The 23,328-nt window shown below is 45.8% G+C and overlaps 1 protein-coding gene across 1 annotated transcript in view; it reads left to right on the top strand.

Annotated features, from left to right (window-relative positions):
• The window catches only part of N4BP1 (NEDD4 binding protein 1), a 75,902-nt gene extending 57,015 nt beyond the window's left edge, over positions 1 to 18,887 (top strand). Inside the window, exons 3-7 of the mRNA XM_002760925.6 lie at positions 4,600 to 4,730; positions 6,315 to 6,411; positions 9,579 to 9,686; positions 11,459 to 11,566; positions 14,629 to 18,887. Of these exons, the coding sequence (XP_002760971.4) occupies positions 4,600 to 4,730; positions 6,315 to 6,411; positions 9,579 to 9,686; positions 11,459 to 11,566; positions 14,629 to 14,986 (802 nt within the window). The 3' untranslated portion in view covers positions 14,987 to 18,887. The remainder of the gene's footprint in view (positions 1 to 4,599; positions 4,731 to 6,314; positions 6,412 to 9,578; positions 9,687 to 11,458; positions 11,567 to 14,628) is intronic.
• Positions 18,888 to 23,328: the final 4,441 nt, after the last annotated feature.

Here is a 23,328-nt window from a genome sequence, read left to right as displayed (position 1 = left end):
ATTTTCAAATACACAAGATAATGACTTCCCACCTTCAACAGTTACCACCTCATGAGCAGTTTTATTTCATCCTGGCCCTCACCTCTGCCTTCCACACCTAATTTGAAGGAAATCTCAGATATATGTTCCTAAATATTTTAGTATGTATTTTTTTTAAATATAAGAATTATTTTGCTTTTTATTTGAATGAATTATCGATGCTGTGTTTTGCTGTCAAAAAGAAAATGCCATCATTTCAGATGTTAAAGTTTGAAGACGGGCAGCAAAAATATGCAATATGCTTATCTTCATTTCCAAATAAAACTGTTTATTGTCATTTCACTTTGATTTTTTTGGCAGCCCTATTAGGGGAAACCCAGCAAATGACCTGCTGCTGCATAGCGATATCTAAGCAAAAATGTCAAACAACTTCAGTCACCCACACCCTAAGCCCAGAACAAGTTCTTCATTGTTACGATTTCTTGAGCCAACTGGTGACACAAAATTTAGGTCACAATTGTGAGCAGTACTCATCCTCTTTCATTTTTCTACACGTGGAAAGATTTTCCAAATTCGTGTTCAAAGAATAGGAAATGCAAGTTATATAGAATGAGCAATGATCATGATGCTTTTTAAAAACCTTTTGGGGTAGTTAACAGGGATGTTTCTCAGCAGGGTCACTGTTGGAATTTAGAGTGGTGCTATCTATCCGTGACAGGATGTTTTGCAAATCTAGTCCATCCCACTTTGCTTATAATATCCTTCCCCAGTCATTGTGACACCCTAAACACACTCCCACATATTTCCTAATGCCCTGAGTACAGTATCATCTCTTTTGAAAACCACTAATTAGTACACTAAGGGAAAGCTGCAAGCTGACTTTCTTTTTTTTTTTTTTTTTTTTTTGAAAACATTGTTTTGGGAGGATTTGCATTTTCTTTGGATTCACAGATGTCCTTATTTAAAGGCAATACTTTTACAAAAGAATGTGTTACTTTAAGAAGACAGACTTGTACTTAGTTTGATGTAAATTGATCTGAAAATGTCAGTAATTAAGATTTACCCTTCTTCTAGGAAGAGACTGCATAATGGGTATTAAGTTTTATTTTGGAGTGACAAAGATTTTGGAATTAGATATAAGTGGTGGTTGCATTGCATTGTGAATGTAGTAAATGCCATTGAATTGATTATTTTAGTGGTGTGAATTTTACCTCAGTAATTTTTTTGGAAATTGGAAAAAAAAATCAATCCTTATTCTAAATTAGTGCTTCAATGTTAAACGTAAATTAACTTTGACCAGATTTCATGAAGAAACTGATTGGTATCTCTTCTTTCTGTTCAATGAACAACCTCTAATACCCATGGTCCCTGATACGTAGTAGGAGCTTAGTAAAAACTTGTTGATGAATTAAAAGCAAATTAGAATTTTTCTTCTTTTTTTAAGAGGTAAAGTCTTACTATTTTGCCCAGGCTCAGACAATCGAAGCTATAATCATGCCTTACCACTCCCAGTTTAGGATTTTTTTTTAGTGACTTTTTACCACCCATTTGTAACTTCAGTGGTTACTATTCCAGTGGCCAGTTTAGATTTTTAACTGAAGCCATATATTTAGTGCAACAAATTTTGGGAATAAAGCCAAAACACCCATTATTATGTATCAGGCACTGTATTTTTAAAATGCCATTTACAAATACCATTGTGAGGCAAAAGTTATAATTTATACAACATGAAATATCTTAAAAATCTTTTCCAGGGTTACAGAGAGAGAGATTTGGGCCCATAATGTCTTTCCCCAGAGCTGCCGTATACCCTCTCTCCAACAGAAGTTAAAGTTGGAATTTTCAGGCCAAGGCATCATTGGATACTTAAGTCTTGGGTTACATAGAACTGCTGACTGAAGCTCACTGATTTCACCCAAGTAGTTGGGGAAGTAGTTAAAAGGAAATGTGAGTCCTTAAGCAATAGGATCTGTTGGTGTGAGCCTCACCCTAAAGCAGCCTAGGTCCACCCTTCAATGTGTTTTTGCAAAGCCTTTGTTCATTTGCCTATCCAGTATGAGGTCTGCAGCCCCTTCCACCTGTGAAAAATTTCGCAGTACCCTGTTTAATGCTGCCAGTTTTGTATATCTTTTTTTTTCCCCCTCATAACCATGAATGAGTCAAATGATGAGTAAGTGGAAATTGTTTGCAGTGTATGATATGGCTAGACAGCACAGTAGTGGCCAAGAAACATTTGGGCACTGTCAGCCTGAAACTCCAGCATGAGAGCCCCTGACTTATATGGGGTGATAATTTTCCATGTAGATGAGATTTGCCCCTTCCCTTGCCAGAATTATGTATTTTAACCATTTTTTCATGTTAGTCTTTTCCATATTAGGTTTCCATAAAAAGAAATTCCTTTTTCCTGGGAAACTCAGAAAGGGCTTTCCACTGTTCCCCACATTTCCCTGTCTGGTGCTGTGGCTGCCGTGATTTTTATCTACTATGTGTCACCCATCTCTCCTCCACTTGGGACACTTTGTTTTAGTTTCCAGCATTGTATAATATGGCAAATAAAACTAGATGATATAAGTTTTAACCAGTTATATGGGAGCAGGCACTTAAATCTCTTGAGGGCCTGCACACCTGGCCTCCCAGACTTAATAACTGTTCATTCTGCATTTAAAGCTGGGAGCCCCAGAGCTTTGGCCTTCCTGTAAGTAGCAAGGTGTTATCTTATATATTCTTTGTCGTTGGGTCAAAATAGACCTTTGGTCTGGGTTTACCTTTTAACATGCTACTCTGGCTTGATTATAGAGAGGCTAGGAGACAGTGATGAGTAAGCACATGTCTGGTCAAGGTATAGGACTTGAAGTGGGAAGAAGAGTCTTTAGTGGGCCTTCTGTATTATTCTGAGGACAATAATTTGACTCCACTTAAATTTTTGTTGTTGTAGTTTTATTTTTGGGGTAAGTCTATATGTTCTCCACCAGAATTTTGAACTACTGTTTTAATTCCACTCCTGAGATTTTTTTTTTTTTTTTTTTTTTTTTTGAGATGGAGTTTCGCTCGTTACCCAGGCTGGAGTGCAATGGCGCGATCTCGGCTCACCGCAACCTCCACCTCCTGGGTTCAGCCAATTCTCCTGCCTCAGCCTCCTGAGTAGCTGGGATTACAGGCACGCGCCACCATGCCCAGCTAATTTTTTGTATTTTTAGTAGAGATGGGGTTTCACCATGTTGACCAGGATGGTCTAGATCTGTTGACCTCGTGATCCACCCGCCTTGGCCTCCCAAAGTGCTGGGATTACAGGCTTGAGCCACCGCGCCCGGCCGAGATTTTTTAAGAGTATCAAAAGTCATATGGTCTTATTACTGAGAATAATACTTTGGAATTTAATTGAGAGCTGATGCTCTCATATGGGTATCTCATAATACCCAGGCAGGATTAGGGTAGAAGGACAGTGCCCTTGAAGGCCCTGAGCAAAATCAAAGGCTTCAGCTGCATTGAAAGGATAGTATCACTGGAATTTGCAGGATGGGTTGGAATTAGGAGAACCTGGGTTTAACTTGGGACACATATGCCCATAATGGCAGGACTTTCAGGTGAAGTATTTCTACAAAGCAGTTTTGATGTGCGGAGAGAAGACAGGACTGAAGATGCGGCGGGTACTGCCACTGGAATCTAAGTGACCATTGAACAGTGAACTTACATTATGCTAATCACATAAATTACACCATCACTATTTGAAATTTTAGTCTTTTTTTTCTTTCTAATACCCATGAGTAGACAAATTACCACCTGCAGAATTTTTAACTTTTAACACGTTTTATCTCCACTTTTAATTAACTGTTGGGGAGTAAAATTTAAGTACTTTGTTCCTTTCCGGTGAAATGTGTTATGGATGGAGGAGTGGGTATTTTTTAATCCTCTATACTAGGGATTGTAGACTATGGGCCAAATCAGGTCCACCACCTGTTATTGTAAATGTGGAACACAGCCACACACATTGATTTAGAGTTGTCTGGCTGCTTTCACACCATAGTGGCAGAGTTTGGTGGTATGACAGAGACTCTGTGGCTCTTAACAGAAAAAGTGTGCTGACCTGTGTTCTGTACTGTTCCCTGGGCTTTTTTTTAACCTTTTTTCCCTGCTTTCTGCTTTCTTAAAATAGCCTTTCACAGCCCCCATTTAGTTTCATTTTAGTCTTGCCCTCAACTTGTTTCTCGTAAGCTATAAACTGGGTAAATATTGCTATTCCCAGAACAGAGTGGAGCCTTCCAGGGGCAGGACATAGCAGCATCTTTGCAGGTTGCAGGGGTCATGACCGTGTCACATCTTTGTCCCTTTCTTCCATCACGGGGAACAGGTATTATATGGAGCTCACAGCCTTTTATCAAAACGGCATACCCAGTTAGATTAACAAAACGCAAGAAAAATCCTAAGATACTATCAAGTGTTCTGTCCCCTACAATGGATTCCATCCTAACTTTAAACTGTGCAGCTAAATCCCAAAAAAATAAGAATATTGAAGGAAACATTGCTTATTGTTTGTTGTATGTGTAAGTTACCTTTTCATGGTGAAATTTAATGTGCTTTAAACAGAAATACATTTTACTTAATTTCCTTTCTTATTTCTAGCCATGGTCTGAAAAAGTTCTTTTCTTGTCGTGGAATTGCAATTGCGGTTGAATATTTTTGGAAGCTTGGCAACAGAAACATCACTGTATTTGTCCCTCAGTGGAGAACAAGGCGTGATCCTAATGTCACAGGTGAGGCAAACTGATTTTTTCAGATTTCTATTGAAATGTTTAATGAGTCAGAAATTACAACACATGCTATTTAGAATAGAGCTGTGTGCCATGGGCAACAGCTTTAAAAATGAAATTGTAAATCAGTTGCACCTAGCAAAACAACTGAAGAGTGCCACAGCATCAGAAATACTAGGAGGTAGGGTGGAAAGTTAGCATAGTTGTTTATATGGGAACTTACGTTAAGCTTAATATAAATCATTTCTGTTAACCATAAAGTACTTCTGGCTGACCTACAGGCCACACACAAAAGATGTGAACTTACTATGAATCATGAAATGTTCAGAGAAACTTCAGGTTGTTTGTGTCATAGGTCATGATAGGAAGGTAGGTGAAAGGGCTATGCCAGGCAACTTAACACATCAGAGTGCCTGGAAAAATAAAGTCAATTGTGGCGAGGGAGGGTGAGTACAGGACTTGCCCAGCACATTAAACAGGAAGTGAAATTTAGTCACTACTGGGGCAGAAATGGTCAAACCACGCAGTTCCCAAGTATTCCCAACTTCCCCCATTTTGAAGAGCATATTTATCTTTAACAGAGGGTACATGAGGAATGTGACACATCCATTCATTTTGTTATTTTTGTGATTGGATCCCTGAAGGAGTCTCTTAATCCTTACATGCTCTGCATTGCTTAAGTCAGTGATGAGTACTATTGTAGGGGATTCAGGCATGGGAATCTCAGGCCCTGAGCTTTTAGCTGCTTTTGCCGGTCACTGGTTTTCTAAAATGTAGCTTCGGCCCTCCATTCTCTATTGTCACCACCCACCCCCATGAAAACCAGCAAATATTTGCATGAGCACCTAAGAGAAGTTGGATAGGAGGCCAATAGGAGGAGGCTTCAACAGACTTTTGGCATAGGGACCTTTTTTGGGATTGGGTTAGAACAATTTGTCCCTCCTATCCCGAGATCTGCCCTAGTCCTACCCTTACCCTCTCTCAGGGTCTCTTGTCATCCTTCTCTTTGCCCTCTATTTCTTGTAGTGTAGCTCTGGAAGAGGTCTTGACAGTAGGCTTCATTAAACACCCAGGCTGGAGTGTAGCACGCAATCTCAGGTCACTGCAATCTCCACCTCCCAGGTTTAGGCGATTCTCCTGCCTCAGCCTCCTGAGTAGCTGGGATTACAGGCACGCACTACCACACCCAGCTTTCTTGTCTTTTTAGTAGAGACAGGGTCTCACCATGTTGGCCAGGCGTGTCTCAAACTCCTGACTTCAAGTGATCCACCTGCCTCGGCCTCCAGAGTGCTGGGATTACAGGCATGAGCCATCACACCTGGCCTATTCCTGTTAAGAAGCAAATGAGTTTAATCTTTTTATATTTAAAAAATAATTAAACTTAGTTCATATGTTGTTTTTGCCTTAGTATGGGTCTGGCTTAATTGGTTTGTTTTTTCCCTTCCCAGAGAATTAGTAAAATTGAGTCAATAGAAAAAAGGTTTTCTTCAGCTCTTGAAGTGAAACATTTGAGTGTACTTTCATTTATTGATACATTTGGGAAAATAGCCCTTTTCTGAATGTGTATTCAACTTATTTCATGAACAGAACAGCACTTCTTAACCCAGCTCCAGGAACTCGGAATATTATCTTTAACTCCTGCCCGGATGGTGTTTGGAGAAAGAATTGCTTCTCATGATGACAGGTATGAATGGCCATTCTCCTTCCTAAGGTGGGAGTGGGGTGTTGAGGAGCCAGCCACCTGCTCTCCTGACAGGTCCACACTCTCAGAGGACCTGTTGGATGTGGGGATTTTAATATTTATGGTCATTAAAGTGATATGCTCAATGATATTTGCTACATGGTTTTAGAAACATCATAAAAGAAACCGTTTGTGTTTTAGTAAAACATGGCTGAAAACCTGTAAGTAAAAGCAGATATTGTAATCTTTTGTTGGTACATGCTAAAAGTAATGTTTGTCTTAGTGTGGCAGGCTTGAAAATGGTTTTCAAATATTATCTACTCCCAGTTTACTTTTGGTCAGTGACTTAGCCTATTATTGTAATGCCTGGGTCCTCAGTGTTCCTTCTACATAATAGAAGTATCTCAACTGACCCTACTGTGATAGGAGTAAACTACATTTTTTTTTCCTTTCTTTCTTTTTTTTGAGATGGAGTCTCGCTCTGTTGCCCAGGCTGGAGTGCAGTGGCATGATCTCGGCTCACTGCAACCTCTGCTTTGCAGGTTCAAGCAATTCTCCTGCCTCAGCCTCCTGAGTAGCTTGGATTACAGACACATAAAACCATGCCCAGCTACTTTTTGTATTTTTAGTGGAGACAGGGTTTTGCCATGTTGACCAGGCTGGTCTTGAACTCCTGACCTCAGGTGATATGCCCACATCTGCCTCCCAAGGTGCTGGGATTACAGGAGTGAGCCACCATGCCAGGCCTATAAGCTGCATTTCTTAGCTTGGCATATGACTCAGGAAGCAGATACTAGTGCATCTGGGTCACCAAGATTTAATCTGTACCTTTTAAATGTTTTTTGTTTTATTTTGTTTGTGAAATGAAGTTTTTCTCTGTCACCTGGGCTGGAGTGCGATGGCACAATCTTGGCTTGTTGCAACCTCCGCCTCCCAGGTTCAACCCATTCTCCTGCCTTAGCATCCCAAGTAGCTGGGATTATAGGCATGCACCACCACACCTGGCTAATTCTTGTATTTTTAGTAGAGATAGGGTTTCATTATGTTTGTCAGACTGGTTTCAAACTCTTGACATCAGGTGATCTACCCATGTGGACCTCTGAAAGTGCTGGGGTTATAGGGATGAGCCACTGTGCTTGGCCCTTTTTAAATTTTTTCTAAAAAACTTTTTATTGTATTGCGCACTAACCAAATCTAATACACAGAGCTACGTTCTGGCAACATGCATGATTCAGATGCACCTCCTGCCCTAAGGAATTTTGAGAAAGACATATACAATAAGTAACAGAAGGGAGTTTTGCTGTGGTTGAATAAGAGAAGGTTCTAAACTTAACCAATGGTAATGGAACCTGTTACATCCTCCTCATTATATGAAATTAGTAGCAAGTAGTATTTGGGAACCTAGTGGTTGCTGTTTATTCTTCTCTCTCCTGCATTTGCCCTGTTTATTTTCATCTGGCTTATAGCACTGACAGCCCCCCTGGTGTTTTTTTGCCTGTGTTCCACCAAAACACTACCCCATTGAAGATTATGTTTAGCTTGTGACCCAAGCTAGTGAATGATAGTCGAATGGGTAAGAGATGAGAAGAGGGCCTTCTCATTGACAGTCCCTTACCCTGCATCAGGCTGGTATGCAAGACCAGATCTGATGAGTGAGTATCAGGTGGCATGGAAGAGCTGAAAGAGGATAGCATATGTGGGTGCCTGGGGGATGGGTGAGAGGTACTGGAAGACGGCATGGAAGGACACTTCCTGCTCAGCCCTTTGACACGGACAGGGACCCTGCAGGGCTCAGGTCCTCTAACATTAGCAGCTTCATTCTCACACCAGCAGGATTGGAACCCACACACAAGTATGCAGACTAAGCTCTTGGTTGATATGACTCTTGGGGTTTTTAGAGGACGTGCATATATGTTCTCATTCATAGTACATGCACTCAGAAGCCTTACTACCTATTTTCATTAGTAGTTCTGGGCAAACATTACCACTTAGAACTCACACCAGTTAGAAATCATTTGTAAAATGTTACTTAATAAAGCCAAGGAACTAAATCATAATTACTTTTCAAGGTTTTCTGAGATCTCTTAAACTAATGAGGTTTGTTTTTTTAATCTCCATTAAGTTTTCATCACTGCTAGTAAAAGCAGTTGTTTGTACCTTTAATTCCAGTGATTCCCTTAATTTATTTTTTATTATCTTTGTCTACATTGCCTTAGACAAATGCAGTCACCCTGACTTAAGGAATAAAATTCACATTATCCTCATAGATCACTTGGTAAGAGAGTCTGAGCATGAATAATCTCCAGTGAAATGAAAGTCTTCTTTACTGCTTCATCCTTCTGCTTTTTCATCACCATGTATCCTGTCATATCTTCCATTTGAGTGAATCTATAACTTAGCCTAAACAAAATGGCAGTTCTAGATACCTCTTTTTAAATACAGAGCAATGTGAACCTATGAATCTTTTTTGGGGAATAGTCTTGTTCTATCACCCAGGCTGGAGTGTAGTGACACAATCTCAGCTCAATGCAGCCTCCACCTGCCTGGGCTTATCTCATGCTCAGCCTCCTGAGTAGCTGGGACTACAGGGCACACCTAGCTAATTTTTTATAGAGACGGGGTTTCACCACGGTTGCCCAGATTGGTCTCGAATTCCTAGGCTTGAGTGATCTGCCCACCTCGGCTTGCCAAAGTGTTGGGATTACAGGCCTGAGCCGCCACACTTGGCTTGAACCTGTGAATTTTTAAAAAGAAAAAAGAACTGTAAGGTGGACTGTTTTAAGCAGCTAATCTTAGAACCAAAATACTGTTGTTTTGTGACTTAAATCTGAATAATGATTTCTCAGGCTTGTCAGGTCTCAGTCTTTACTCCGGTCCTCATGCATTCTTATTAACATTATTTACTGATAATATAACTTTTGAATAAATTATAGTTGAGATCATTTTTTAAAAATCTAATTATTTTATAATCACGCTAAAAATTTTAGAGACATTCGCCATTCTGATTGATCTTCAGTTGATAGGGGCTGAACTTTTCTGTGGCCTAGCCTTGGTTAAATTCTTTGATGGTTTTCCTATGAAGAGGAAATCTTCTCTTGTTGTCTTATAACATGGCTTCTGTGAGCCAAGGATGCCTGTTGCTCATTTTAAACTCTCTTATATTACCATAGGTTTCTACTACACTTAGCGGACAAAACTGGTGGCATAATTGTAACAAATGATAATTTCAGAGAATTTGTGAATGAGTCAGTCTCTTGGAGAGAAATTATTACAAAAAGGTAATATTTTCTTCTGTTTCTTTGGTCAGAAAAGTTTTGTTTTTAATTGCTTATTTCTGTGTGCATTTTGTTTTGTTTTCTGTATTCGTTGGCCCCACAGAAGGCAATATAGGGGACCAAAGTATCATAAGACTGTGCTGTACTCCCAGTTCCTAGGTGGCTGGCCCCTCCAGGTAGGCAGGGGCCCAGTACGGAGCAGCAAGCCAGGTGGCAGTGATGAGCGACGCATGCTCTGTTCCCACCACGGCCTTCTAGGACCTCAGAGTTTTCTTGCATGAAGCAGGAGCCACAGTTAAGTGTGATAGAGCACCACCGGCCTCCCTATTTTACTCAGCTGTGAAGTGAAAGGGTGAACTTCATGGCAGCTGGGATTCCAGCTCTGAAATGATGTGATTATAGGAAGAGGAAAGGACGGAAAGCAATGTATCCTGACTGGGTTTTCATTTCTTGGTGGTCAGGAGAGAGTATTTCTGCTTTTTAATATCTGATGCTTTTCTTGAGGTTTTTACAGTCATAGTTTAGTCATCTGTCTTGAAAATATCTTTAGATATCCAGAATAAAACAAAATTATGGTCAAGAGTTTAGCATTCACTGCTGTTTTTCATTTGTAATAATACTGTGAATGTGTCCACTGCTGCAAAATGCCCTAAGATCAGCAGGCACTGGATTCTAGGACTTTTTGTTAACAAGTATCACCTGACCAGTTATTTAAAACAGAAAGCAAGAGTCTATGATAATGCCAGGGATAAGTCATGTAGGCTAGAAATCTTAAAACATAAAGTAAATATACCTCACACGAAGTATAACTAATATGCAGTATAACTAGCAATATAGCTAGTATAACTAGATATTTATCTCTGTTAGGGTTCCACAGTTGCACCTTCCCTGGTATTTATATTTTCCTAAATTATTAGATTTTTTTTAAAGATTCTGTGTTATGAATATCCAGGTTAGAGTTAATTACTGTATGCATTTTGACACCTTATCCTGTTAAAAAGCTGTTGTTGATAGCTCAACCAAGAATTGGTCTTTGACCTCTGGGCACAGTTAATGAGCTGTTAACCTTATAGGCCATGTTTCTGTTGGACCTCTGCCCTGGGCTCATTGTCAGTAGTTATTGGACACTCATCCATGTATGCATGGAGGGTTTAAATGCAGTTAAGACAGGTGCTCTCCAACCAAGCCATTGCTTTAAGCATTCACAAAAACAAGGCAGAAAGGAGACCTGGACAACAAGCACAAGCATTTGGACTTTAAAAAATTATTTTATTTTCTATTTTCCCCTGATAGGATAAATAGTGCTCTAAATACCTAACATTTCTTTTATTCATATTTTGTTTTCCTTTTTAAAAACATTATTTTCAGTGGGTTTACTTATGGACACATTTATTACCAGTTTTATTAAAAAATTTAACCTTTGTTCAGCATTTGTGTTCTAAGCTGACAGTCTTTAAATCTTATTTGTCAGAGTTATATTACAGTTGCAGTAGAAGAAGCTGCTTCCTAAACTCAGTAAAAATCTGGAAGTCTTGATGAGAAATTTAAGAGCTGGCTGATAAAATGTTTTAACTCTATCCTATTTGTGTCCAAAACAGAAAAATTAAAAGGGTTTGACTTGGGTGTTTTCCCCACTTTTAGACATTTGAGCAGTCTTAAGATTTGTAGGCTGGCCTGACCGTTGCTTTGGCGTCAGGTTGTTGCTTTGGGATTCTTACGCAGGCCCTGGGCAGTAAGGATCCTGTTTCTCAGCCTCGTGGTGTTCTGTGTTGCAGGCTGCTGCAGTACACATTTGTGGGGGACATATTTATGGTTCCTGATGATCCTCTGGGAAGAAGTGGACCTCGATTAGAGGAGTTTCTTCAGAAGGAAGTCTGTCTTAGGTATTTCCTTTTTCAGATTGTCTTGTATTAAAAATCTATTCCAATTCTTTGTGCTTTAATGCAGGTGCTATCTTTATAGACTAAAAATGGCCTTTAAAAAAGATTTTATTTTATTTTTTTTTGAGACAGGGTCTTGCTCTGTCACCCAGACTGGAGTGCAGTGTCTTGATTTCAGCTCACTGCAACCTTTGCCCACCCCTCCTTCCCCGCATCCCCAGCTCAAGTGATCCTCCCGCCTTAAGCCTCCCAAGTAGCTGGGACCACAGGCTCGTGCCACTACGCTCAGCTGTTTTTTTGTATTTTTAGTAGAGACAGGATCTCACCATGTTTGCCAGGCTGGTCTAAAACTCCTGAGCTCAAGCAGTATGCCTTCCTCAGCCTCCCAAAGTGTTGGGATTAAAAGTGTGAGCCATTGTGCATGGCCAAATTTTTTTTTTAAGCCTTAAATTTAGTGCTGGTTTCATATATTTGGAAGCTAATGTAGCAAGCATCCCAGTGGATGTTTGTTTTTTGTGGGTTTTTTTTTTTTTTTTTGAGACAGAGGTTTGCTCTTGTTGCCAAGCTGGAGTGCAGTGGTGCGCGATCTCAGCTCACTGCAACCTCCGCCTCCCAGGTTCAAGAAATTCTCCTGCCTCAGCCTCCCAAGTAGCTGGGATTACAGGTGTGCGCTAAGAGACTTGGCTAATTTTTTGTATCTTTAGCAGAAACAGGGTTTCACCACGTTAGCCAATCTGATCTTGAAGTCCTGACCTCAGGCGATCCACCTGCCTCGGCCTCCCAAAGTGCTGGGATTACACACGTGAGCCACTGTGCCCAGCCTTTTTGTGGGTTTAAAAAGATGAAGCCAGGGCTGGGTGCAGCGGCTTATGCCTGTAATCCCACACTTTGCAAGGCTGAGGCAGGTGAATCATTTAAGGTCAGAAGTTCAAGACCATCCTGGCCACCATGGTGAAATCCTGGCTCTACTGAAAATACAAAAATTAGCCAGTTGTGGTAGTGCATGCCTGTAATCCCAGCTACTTGGGAAGCTGAGGCTGGAGAATTGCTTGAACCCAGGAGGCAGAGGCTGCAGTGAGCCAAGACTGCACCACTGCACTCCAGCCTAGGCAACAGAGTGAGACTCTGTCTCAAAAAAAAAAAAAAAAAGACAAAGCTGGTTTTCAAGCTGGTGGTCAGGTACTAGCCTAGTGAATACCACTTAAGTCCACTTAAGTCCATCGTGTATGTGTGAGAGCTTTCCCTCTGACTGTCAGTGCCTGATGGGCTCATTTTGTATGCATGACCATTTTTTTATATTCATTTTCTAAAGTCATTTGCTTTGAACTTGTGCTTATATTAATTTACTTACTGCTCAGGAATCACTGCCTCGGGGAACCAACCATTACTTTCTACCTTCACTGAATGGAAAAGCCAGTATTCTGTGTTTATCTGAAAATGATTTGGTAGTTTAGGTTTTCTTTGTTGTAGTTTCTTAGGTAACAAATGTAAAAGATTCCTGCAAACCTAACAGGCATATCATATGACCCCATGACTGATGTTTACTCTTTTACTCTTTTTTTTTTTTTTTGAGACAGAGTTTTGCTCTTGTTACCCAGGCTGGAGTGCAATGGCGCGATCTCGGCTCACCACAACCTCCGCCTCCTGGGTTCAGGCAATTCTCCTGCCTCAGCCTCCTGAGTAGCTGGGAATACAGGCATGCGCCACCATGCCCAGCTAATTTTTTGTATTTTTAGTAGAGACGGGGTTTGACCATGTTGACCAGGATGGCCTCGATCTCTTGGCCTCGTGATCCACCTTCCTCGGCCTCCCTACTCTTTTTTTAAAACTAAAACAGGCTGCACTTCTGTGAATCCCCAGCTGATATTTGCATGGGTGTAGGATGGGGGTCTAAGCTGAGAAGAAGACACACAGCTCTCCCAGTGTTTTTAGGCAGTCACACTTTCCAGCTGATCTTTTCCATTTGGAACGGGAACCATTGGGAATTGTGGTTTGGATTCAGTGGCAGTGGTGATGGGGGTTTTTTCACATGGTGGTATCTTCTACCTAAGATACTACTACAATTTCAACTCCCTGGTCTTGTGAATCATATTTCTTTTGAGCCTTTGGGTTTCATGACACAGATGAGGACTTAATTCCGAAACGCCATGCTTCTGTAACCACATGAAGAGAATGGCAGCCATTTTCCACACCTGGTGCACATCAGACCATCTCGGTTTCCTTCCCCACATCTGAACTTGGAAATCCCCTGCTGGGCTTCAGGCCTGAGCCCCATGTGTGAGCATCAGTCAGGTCCATGGATTAGAGTTACCAGAGGAGAGTTCTCTGCTTCCTCCTGCTCCTTGAGCAACCTAGCATTGGGTCAGTCCTGCCTGCCCTTTCCTTCTCACCTCATGGCTCTTTGTAGAGCTCTTCACAAATCGGTTAAGAAGTTGGGAATCACTTCCATCACAAAGGAGCTGTTGAAGTTAGTTGAGCTTTTGAAGATGGGGAGACTTTAGCTAGCCTCATTTCTCAACTGCAGGTCGAGTCCAGTGGAAGGCTTTTGAACGATACAGATGCCCTCCACGCACACACATACTTGCACTTGCACACACCCATGTGCATACAAGTGTGGGCATCCACCCACACCTCATCCAGACTGAGTCAGTGGGGACTGCCACTCTACCCAAAAGGAGTCTTTTCTCATTTCTGTCAACCAGGGTCCTGCACAAAATCAAAATCTTCAGAAGAGTAAGACCTTGTTAAACCTTTTGAAAGCTCTCAAGGCCACCCTGGTTAGAGCCAAACCGCTGACTGGGGTCAGTTCTCACAGCAGCAGACCTGGGAGGGTGGTACTCCTTCACACAGCGTGCTCACTCCTTGTTATGCCTGGAGATCGCATCAGTGGAATCCCTGCAGGCTCCTCTGTGGGCAGCTGATGTCACCACCTCCAACTCAGTCTCTCATCCTGCCTTTGGAAGCCAGGGAGTGGCATCCTAAGCCTCAAGGCCTGCCACAGATACCTTTTAAAGTACATCCGTGATTTCTTTCTTTCTTATAACCCAACTCACTTCCATTCACAGAGATATGCAGCCCCTACTCAATGCTCTGCCAAATGTGGGCATGTTTGACCCCAGCTTCAGAGTTCCTGGCACCCAGGCAGCCAGCACCAGCCACCAGCCTCCGACCCGGATTCAAGGAGCACCTTCAAGCCACTGGCTCCCTCAGCAGCCCCACTTCCCACTGCTGCCAACCCTCCCCAATCTCCAGCAGAACCTGCCCATGCCAGCTCAAAGATCTTCTGCGGAAACCAGTGAGCTGAGGGAAGCCCTTCTGAAGATCTTCCCTGACTCGGAGCAAAGACTGAAAATAGACCAGATCTTGGTGGCCCACCCGTACATGAAAGATCTAAATGCGCTCTCTGCCATGGTATTGGATTGAAGATTGTGCTGAGAAGTTTGCGCTCAGGGCTGGCTGATGAAACTCAAGCTCACACCTGTACCTGTTGGGAACGAACATAATGTGAAGAAACTTATTTCCCAGTGTAAACGCAGTTGTATAGAAAAAAAAGTTTTGTGTATAAATCTGGGTTTTCAAAACCAGCTTTTTTCTATATATAAATTATGCTGCTATTACAGATTTAACATTTTCTGTTAAAGGAAAGTCTACATTTTCTGCCTGTTCAGAACTGTTTAATAGCAGTTACTCTTGAGTGTATTTACCTTTTTATGTTTTTTAAACTATTTTCCTTAAAGCCGAAAATATTGACAAATGGATATGGTTAGCCTTTATAAATAAAAAAAAAAAAAAAAAAAGAGTTGCTTTCTTAAGGAAAGCAAGACCTCTTAAAGTATATTTTCTTGAGATGAATATGTCCCGTCACTACCATGAAGTGTGCTCCCCGTTCCAGCCTCCTCTGCCCTCACCCCCAGAGTTAGAGTGTGTAGGAGTTGGTTTGTTCTGCAGGGTCTTTGGTTGGAACATTGTGAAAGTGGACCCGCGGTGCCACTAGATGGCACTTGGTGCCTAGCTGTGGTGAATGACCAGAGCAAAGTTAGACTCACAGAATACCACGGCTAGAAGACAAGTGGGGCCCATGGAGTCCCACCCTTCTTCCCCTTCCACCCTGTGCTAGAGGGGATGGCCCAGTGTGCTCGCTGTCCAGGCATGCCCACAGCCACAGCTGAGGAGTGGCCGGGCAGGCAGCAGGCTCCCCAGCCAGGGCTCGACACCCTTGCAGGCTAGTGCCCCCACATGCCTGTAGCTCTGGAAGTCACATCTTAGCTTCTGAACACTAAAGCAAGTTGAATGAAGAGCCCTGTCACTGTGGCCATCATGTGTCCTCAACTGCAGGAGATGCCCCAATGTGGAGTTTGTACAGCTTTGCCAAAAAACGGTTTTCTATTCTCAAAAATGACCCAAGCCAATAAATAGCATTATTAGCTTCTGTGGGGGGTCCCAGAGACCCTGTATTCATTTTCCCTGTGTTTGTCTCTCTAGTGTCCTCGACAGCCCTTCCTGTGAGTCTTTCTCAGAATTGATATCTTAATATTGTCTGTTTTCAGTGTTATCTAAATGCAGTGTCAGTGAAGTTCTTTTCCTGGACAATCTTAACATCTTTACTCTTATTGTCTAAACTTTCAAAGGGCTTTGTATTTTACACCTGCGTCCCCAGGCTGCTCACAGTCGGCTTCCTGCCTGCCTGTGGATCGTGTCTCTCTCCTGGCCCTGAAGAGCGGAGGCTAAGGAGTCAGTGCTGGTTTGTTCACAGTGAGGGGACTGGGGGGCATCCCGGAGTGCTCCCACCAGGACTGTTTATTGGTTTTGTTTGATCGCTGCATTTTTTGAGGAATGAATCCAGAGTCCTCTAGGAGGCCAGGCTTGTACTTCAATCATGTTCCTCTTAGATGCCTGTGATACCTCCTGATGTGGAACCGGTTGTCTGTTGTTTGGGCCAGTGGCCAAGTCACCCAGCTATGGAAGCAGGGGTAAAAGATGAGGCCAGCCAGGAGGAAGACTTCAGTCACAGCTCCTATGCCTCAGCTTTGCACCTGATTTCAAAAGCACAGCTGAGGTGTGCAGGCTGGGGCTGTCTTGCAGCAACTCTGGCCTTCTTTCTCACGGTCCGTTTCAGCAGCCTGGCTGACCCAACTGTTTCTCCTCTGCTTCAGAGAAGAAACCCGGGAGATTCCCTGACTGCCAGACTGAGTCTCCATCATGCTGGCTGGTGCTGGCTAGGCAGAGGGGGTCACCACTTCTCCCAGCTCTAGAAGCTACTCGACCCTTGATGTTTGGCTTCTGTAAGTCTGTGTTCTATTACTTTGGAGTGATTGGCCTGTCCCTTTCCCTTTCTTGGCTATGGGAAGGAAGGATAAGAAAAGAGCTCATGACTTCCCTTCATTAGTTACAATATGAGACGGAATTATTCCTTCTAAAACCCCCCAGGTTTAAATTTAATATTTAAAAACCCAAATTATCAAACCATTAAAAAACACTCATGACTGGTTCTCAGCCTCCTCCAGTACTAGCCTCAGTGTGGCTGCTGTGTAAGTGTCTGTAGCCTGTCTACCTCCTGCAGCGGGGCCGTCCGCTGCATCCCTGTCCACTGCTCAGGCTCTCCTGCTTCGTGGCATCCACAGAAAGTAGTTGACAAGGCAAAGATGTCACTCACCCTGATTCAACAGTCAGGATGTCTGATGCTCAGAGAGGTTGTCCTAGGGGGGCGGGTAATTCCCAGGCCTACATTCCTCCCTAAGCTCCAGGCCGCTGTCTCTTGTCTGTCTTTTCTGCAAGCAGTCTGAGCCCCTGTAGGCTGCAGTCAGGAGACAGAAAGTGTCTGGGCCATCCTGGACAGCAGGTCAGCATTGCTAGGCAGGCTTGGCTGTGTGGCTGGGACTCAGGCCTGGGTGGCTTTCAAAAGTAGTGAGGGGACAGCTGGCCTCATGCCCATGCAGGCTTGTTGTAACATGGTGGGATGTGAGGGAAGACTCAGATCTACACACAGAAACCCTCTTCTCCCCGCCATCCCCCCAGCATTGCCACACATCTCACATGTTTTAGATTGAAACAGCCTGATTGCCGGAATAATCCTCTCCATTCCTTGCTAGTGCTTCCCCTCATCTCTCACTCTCCAACTCAGTTTGCAAACGTGGCTTTTGACCACCAAGTGAAAGCGGACTGAGAGCGGCCCCTGGGGACAGCCCAGTGCCTGGCTGCAAGGCCGCGCTGGAGCTGTCTTGGTATATGTCACAGCCCCAGCGCGTGCTGCTGTTGACCAGACTGTCCCCGCTTCCCACCACTTCTCTCCCAGACCTCTCTTACTCTTTTTGCCGAAAGGCCAGTCCTTAACACCCTGTTCTTCCTCAGCAGGTGGTTTGCAGAGGGGGTCCTGGTGGAGAGGCCAGCTGGTGTTAAGAATGCAGGTTACCGGGCACAACCCGGCAAATGCTTGCCCGGTGGTTATGGAGGAAGGCCCGGGAATCTGCAATTGAGTGTGTTCCCTGGGCAGTTCCCGTGCAGATGATCCCTGGACCACATGTTGAGAAACTTCACTCATCCTTAGGGCCACACTGTCCCTCTCCCCACTGTCCCCTCTCTGCAGTGACCTCCGGCCCTGCCCTTCAGGAGTGTACTTCCCATTCCACTGGGAAGCCCCTTGGCATCCTCAGGCTCCCGAGAACCACAGCCTGCACAGGGACCCTCCCTCCTTCCACACCCACCCTCCATGAGGTTCCCTGCTCTGCCCTCATGCTGACACCCAGGGGCAGTGAGCCCTGACTGGCCAGCCCCTTGTAGCGCTGCCCTCTACCGTCCAGACACTGCAGTGTAGCCAGATTGACCTTCCAGAAACACTTCTGCAAAGTGATCTGCAATGGCAGATAACCAGAGCACCAAGTTCATAGCCCCTGAGCTTAATGTCCATGGCTGTCCACCTCCCGGCCATATTTGATTGTCCACTTAGCCCCACCCAAACGCTCCCTGTGGCCACACGTTTCCCATGACCTTTAGGCTCTGCAGTTGGACTTCTCTCCACTAGAAATGCCTTTCTCCCAAATGACTTCCCTCCTGAAAGGCCTGGCCTGAGTCCTCCTCGTCCCCTTGTCCAATGCTTCTGCCAGAAGCAGCCCCATGGTGTTCTGTGACCGCACAGCACTTTGTGTCTTGCTTTGGGCACTTGCCCTGGCTGGTGCCACAGCCGCTGATCATGTATTGTGTCTTGCCGCCCTTTCTAGACTGTGAGCTCCTCGCGGGCAAGGACCGCCTGTGTTCTCCGTATTTCCCACGGCGCCTAGCACAGAGCCTTGCACTTGATAGGTGCTCAATAAATGTCTGCCTAAGTGAACTGGAGAACAGTGCCTTCTTGACTGCGGCATCTGGCAGCAGGACCAGTAAGAGGCCAGGAATCTACCACACTGCAGTGTGGGAAAGTGGGCTGGTGCTCTGCTGGGGTCACTCCACTCCCTTCTCCCTCCTCTGCCAGGCTCCAGCACATGGCATATTGGGCACACGGGTCCAGGGAGGGGCGCCTGGAGTGGGCTGCGTACCAGGTGCCCTCAGTCTTCCTAGCCAGGGCAGGCACCTGGCCCAAGCTACCCCAGTCCGAGTCACTCCTGGGGAGTTCCTCTATGGTGGTGGGAATCACGGGATGCCAGGCCCAGATCTCTCAGAAGCCATTTTCTGCCCTGGGGGAAGCCGGCCTGTGACAGGAAAGAAGTGGAGACGTGAGAGAGGTTTCTGGCAGCATGAGCTCCGGGTTCCTGTTGTCGGGAAAGCCCTTCCTCAGATGTCGCCACACCCCAGTATTCTAACACACTTCCCTTTTTGCTTAAGCTGGTCATTCCAGTTGGATTTACATCCCTTGAAATTGAGGGTCTTGAGTAACATGTGTTACTGTCTTTAGCAAGGATTTGCAGACGGAGTGGGAAAAGCTCCACAGACATATACAAATGGGGCTTCAGGAGTGTCCACTCCAGTCAGAAAATGCTAGGAGAGGCCGACCAGCATACTCCACCATTGGAGTTGAGTAACTTGAAACTCAGATCTGGGGCCCCTCAGCAGAGAACTTGGCCTGGTGCTCGAGCTGTCCCCTGCCACCTTGACTCAGCACCCTCCCGCTGCCTCTTCAGTCCCCTTGACAGCAGTTCTTTTGCCCGGTTTCCTAGTTGGGCAGATGCCAGCACTGTTGATTTGGAGTTTGACTTTCTGTACACTTCAGAAGTGTAAATAAGCATTATTTTATTATGCCTGTGTTACAGATGAGGAAACGTAGTTCCTTATCTCGAAGAAACTAAGGAAACTAAGTTTCCTCATCTGTAACACAGGCATAATAATGCTTTCGGCCGGGCACGGTGGCTCAAGCCTGTAATCCCAGCACTTTGGGAGGCTGAGGCGGGTGGATCACGAGGTCAAGAGATTGAGACCATCCTGGTCAACATGGTGAAACCCCGTCTCTACTAAAAATACAAAAAAAAAAAAATTAGCTGGGCATGATGGCGTGTGCCTGTAATCCTAGCTACTCAGGAGGCTGAGGCAGGAGAATTGGCTGAACCCAGGAGGCGGAGGTTGCGGTGAGCCAAGATCGTGCCATTGCACTCCAGCCTGGGTAACAAGAGCGAAACTCCGTCTCAAAATAAATGAATAAATAAATAAATAAATAATGCTTTTTACTTCAAGGGTGACATGAGGAGTAAGCATGTAAATACCTGTGAGGTGCCTAGAACTGTGCCCAACTCAGAGCCCCACTCAATGGCTGCTATTGGGGCTCTAATCAGCAACCCTGCAGATGCTCATATAACTATTCACCACCCTTCCAGGTCATCCCACACCCCCACCAGCCGGCTCTTATCTCCAGGTCCTGAATGCACTCCTTTGTTGCTCTGGGCCAATGATGAGGGTGCTTAGGTTAGGGCCTAAGTTTCTTGCAGTGCCTCAGTAGGGCCGTGGGAAGTCCACCTGTGGTCTAGAGAGGGCATAGTTCCTTGAACAAGGCAGGCCCCCAGGAGAGTCCCTTGGGTGCCATCAACAGAGAAAGCACCTGGAGGAAGTGGATGCAGCCACTGCCTGCCCGCAGGGTGCTGAGAAAGCTGAGCCCAGCAGCCAGCGCCACGCCCTCACCACCCATGTGCCCGGCAAGCTTCTGTCTCCTTTAATCCTGACCACACTCCTGACATGCTGCTGGTAGTATCTCCATTTTGCAGAGGAAGAAACTGAGGTATAGAGATGCTCAGGAACTTGCTTTCAAGCTAAGATGTCCAGGATTTAGGATTTGAATTCCAGTGGGCCATCCCACCTCCCTGAAAGGCACAGCTGCCCCAGAGGTGACTCGGCAGCCAGGATGGCGCCTAAGATCCCTCGCCACTTCAGGGAAAAGAATTGAGGGCCCAAGACAGACCTGGGTCAAGGCTGTCAGTCTTCAGGGCATGGCGAGGCCGTGGAAGGAAGCTGCCTCCCCACTTCCTGTGTTGTGGGCCTGTGTCCAGCCCTGTTCCTGTGGGAGGTTGCCAAGAGCATATTTGTTAAAAGAAGTTGACCAGTTCTGCAGAAGTTCTGTCGGGAGTGAGCCCGTGCATGCATCAGAGCCACCTTCCGCTTCATTTCGGGAAACACAGCTAAGTTGATGTTGATTGGAAACTGAACGTGGCCTTTTTCCAGGCTCAGGCTCTAATCCCCTCCACATCGAGGGTGCCAGGGCTGGGGGCATTCACTGGGAAATGGGCTGGGCAGGCAGGGATTTGCCCAGAAACAGAGCAGAAGTACCCATAGCCGGTGCTGGAGCCAAAAACCCAGAGGCTTAGGCCTTCTTGAACCAGCCCCCTTCCACCCCCTCCTGCCTGGTGGCTTCAGCTTGCAGAGTCGCAGGACTCCAAACCACAGACTCTAGCCTTTGGGGCTTTCCTTCCCCAGCCCCAAGTCCCCAGGGAGCACTGTTTGGCCCCACATCCCGAAAGCCAGTCTGGGGTCAGGCCTGGGCAGGCCCTGTCCTCCCCTCCTCCCTGCTCCTAGTGAGAAGAGGAGGAGGAGGCCTCCCCCGAAAAGAATGTGCTTGTCTGCCCGCCTGTCTGGCTCCTGGATCAGTCTAAGGTTTCAGCCACCAAAACAGGCAGCAGGAAGGAGAGGGCCTCCTGCAGCCGACCCCCAGCAGCTGCACACGCTGACTTGTTCACGGGACTTCCCCAAACCAGGGTGTCTCTTGACGCCAGCAGGCCCCTCTCCCCTTGCCAGCCCCTCAGGAACCCTGGCACCTCATGCCTCGACTCTGAGAAGGGCTGGGCACCCATACTTCTTCCCACTAAGAGACCCAACTGGTGAGGGGTGGGGCCCAAACCCCTCATCCTCTCTGGATGCTCCACCTTCCCAGCATCTCCAGGGTTCCTCCATCCCTGATCTTGAGCAGCCACTGCATGCAGGGGACAGTGCCAGGGAAGGGAGAGAACAGCCAGAATGGCCCTTTTCCTGAAGGCCCTATGCCCAGCCACCCTGTGGGGTGAGGGCATCGCCTGCTCCTGTACTTCCTCTCTGTGATCTTGAGAAAGTTACACAGCCTCTCAAGGCCTCAGGCCCTCATCTGTGACGGACTAGTGCCACTGCCCTCAGAGCTGGTGGTCTGTGACCCCGGCTGTGCATTGGGATCCCCCCAGATTCAGCTCTGCCCAGGCCACACCCCACACCCAGGAGATCAGAATCTGACATCCATGTTTTCTGGTAATCCCAGGTGATCTGGTGTGCCCTCACAGTTGAGAACCAACTCCCTACTAAAAAGTGGTTGCAACCAGGACTGAATCCTAAGAAATGGGCCTGGCTCCTGGGAGAGTCCTTCCCATCCTGAGTCCCACAGTGAGGAAGGCACCTTTGCACCCAGGCCAATGAGTGTCCCCTAGAATACATGCTGCTCCAGTCAAGGTCCCTCAGGGCCTCATCTGACCTTTGGTGGTTTTCAAAACCAAGGCCCTGCAGAGGCAGGACACAGAGTGGGGCATGGAGTTGGGGACCCCGGGACCCGTCCAGCTCCCTCCTAATTCCTGAGTGCCAGCAAAACTGGCCTTGGCTTTCAGTGTTTCTCCCAACCTGGCCCAGCTATATGTCCTCAATTCCTGCCAGAAGCCGGCTTAATTACATCTGGGGACAATTTCTGCACAAGATGAGGGAGAGCAGCTGGTACTCATTGAGCTTGCAAGCTTCTTTCCATAAAGCAGCACCTTCATTCTCCCCACCCTCCACTCCCCACAAACCCTGGTCACCGTCCTACAGGCACTAGGGGCCTGAGAATCCCCCAGGGCCAGCCACACCGCTAAGCAGGGAAGGAGGAGGCCACCAAGTGGAGAGCCCTTGTGTCACAGTCGCAGTGTGGACAGAGGCCCGGCTGGCTTGGGTTGCCCATGACCATCAGCTGTTGGGTAAGGCAGGACTGAGTCCAGGTCTTACTCCCACTTTTGTTCTTTCCACTGCCTGCCCTGAAGATAAGGGTTTCTTTTCTCTGTGAGCCTTTTCTGGTTGTCTGACACTCCCAGGTTTACCCCTCAGCCCCAGCCCAGGAACTCTGGCTTTGAGGGCCAGCCAGAGCATCTCACACCCGTAGAGATGGGGATGTTGGAGCGGGACTGCCAGTCACCTGGTCTCTCCCTCTGAGAACTCTGGCTCTAAGAGGCACAAGCCATAGCTGGAAGAGGCCCTTGTCCACCATTTGGCCTCTGCAGAGGTGAAGTCCATCCCCGACCTTCGAGCACTTGAGCTTACCAGAATAACTATCCCCAGCCCAAACCACCCCTTTGGAATTTGGCATCCCA

Source organism: Callithrix jacchus, chromosome 20, assembly GCF_049354715.1.
Source record: "Callithrix jacchus isolate 240 chromosome 20, calJac240_pri, whole genome shotgun sequence".
Classification (NCBI taxonomy): Eukaryota; Metazoa; Chordata; class Mammalia; order Primates; family Cebidae; genus Callithrix; species Callithrix jacchus.
Note: the sequence above shows the minus strand (reverse complement) of the source record. Positions and strands in the feature narration are given on the sequence as shown.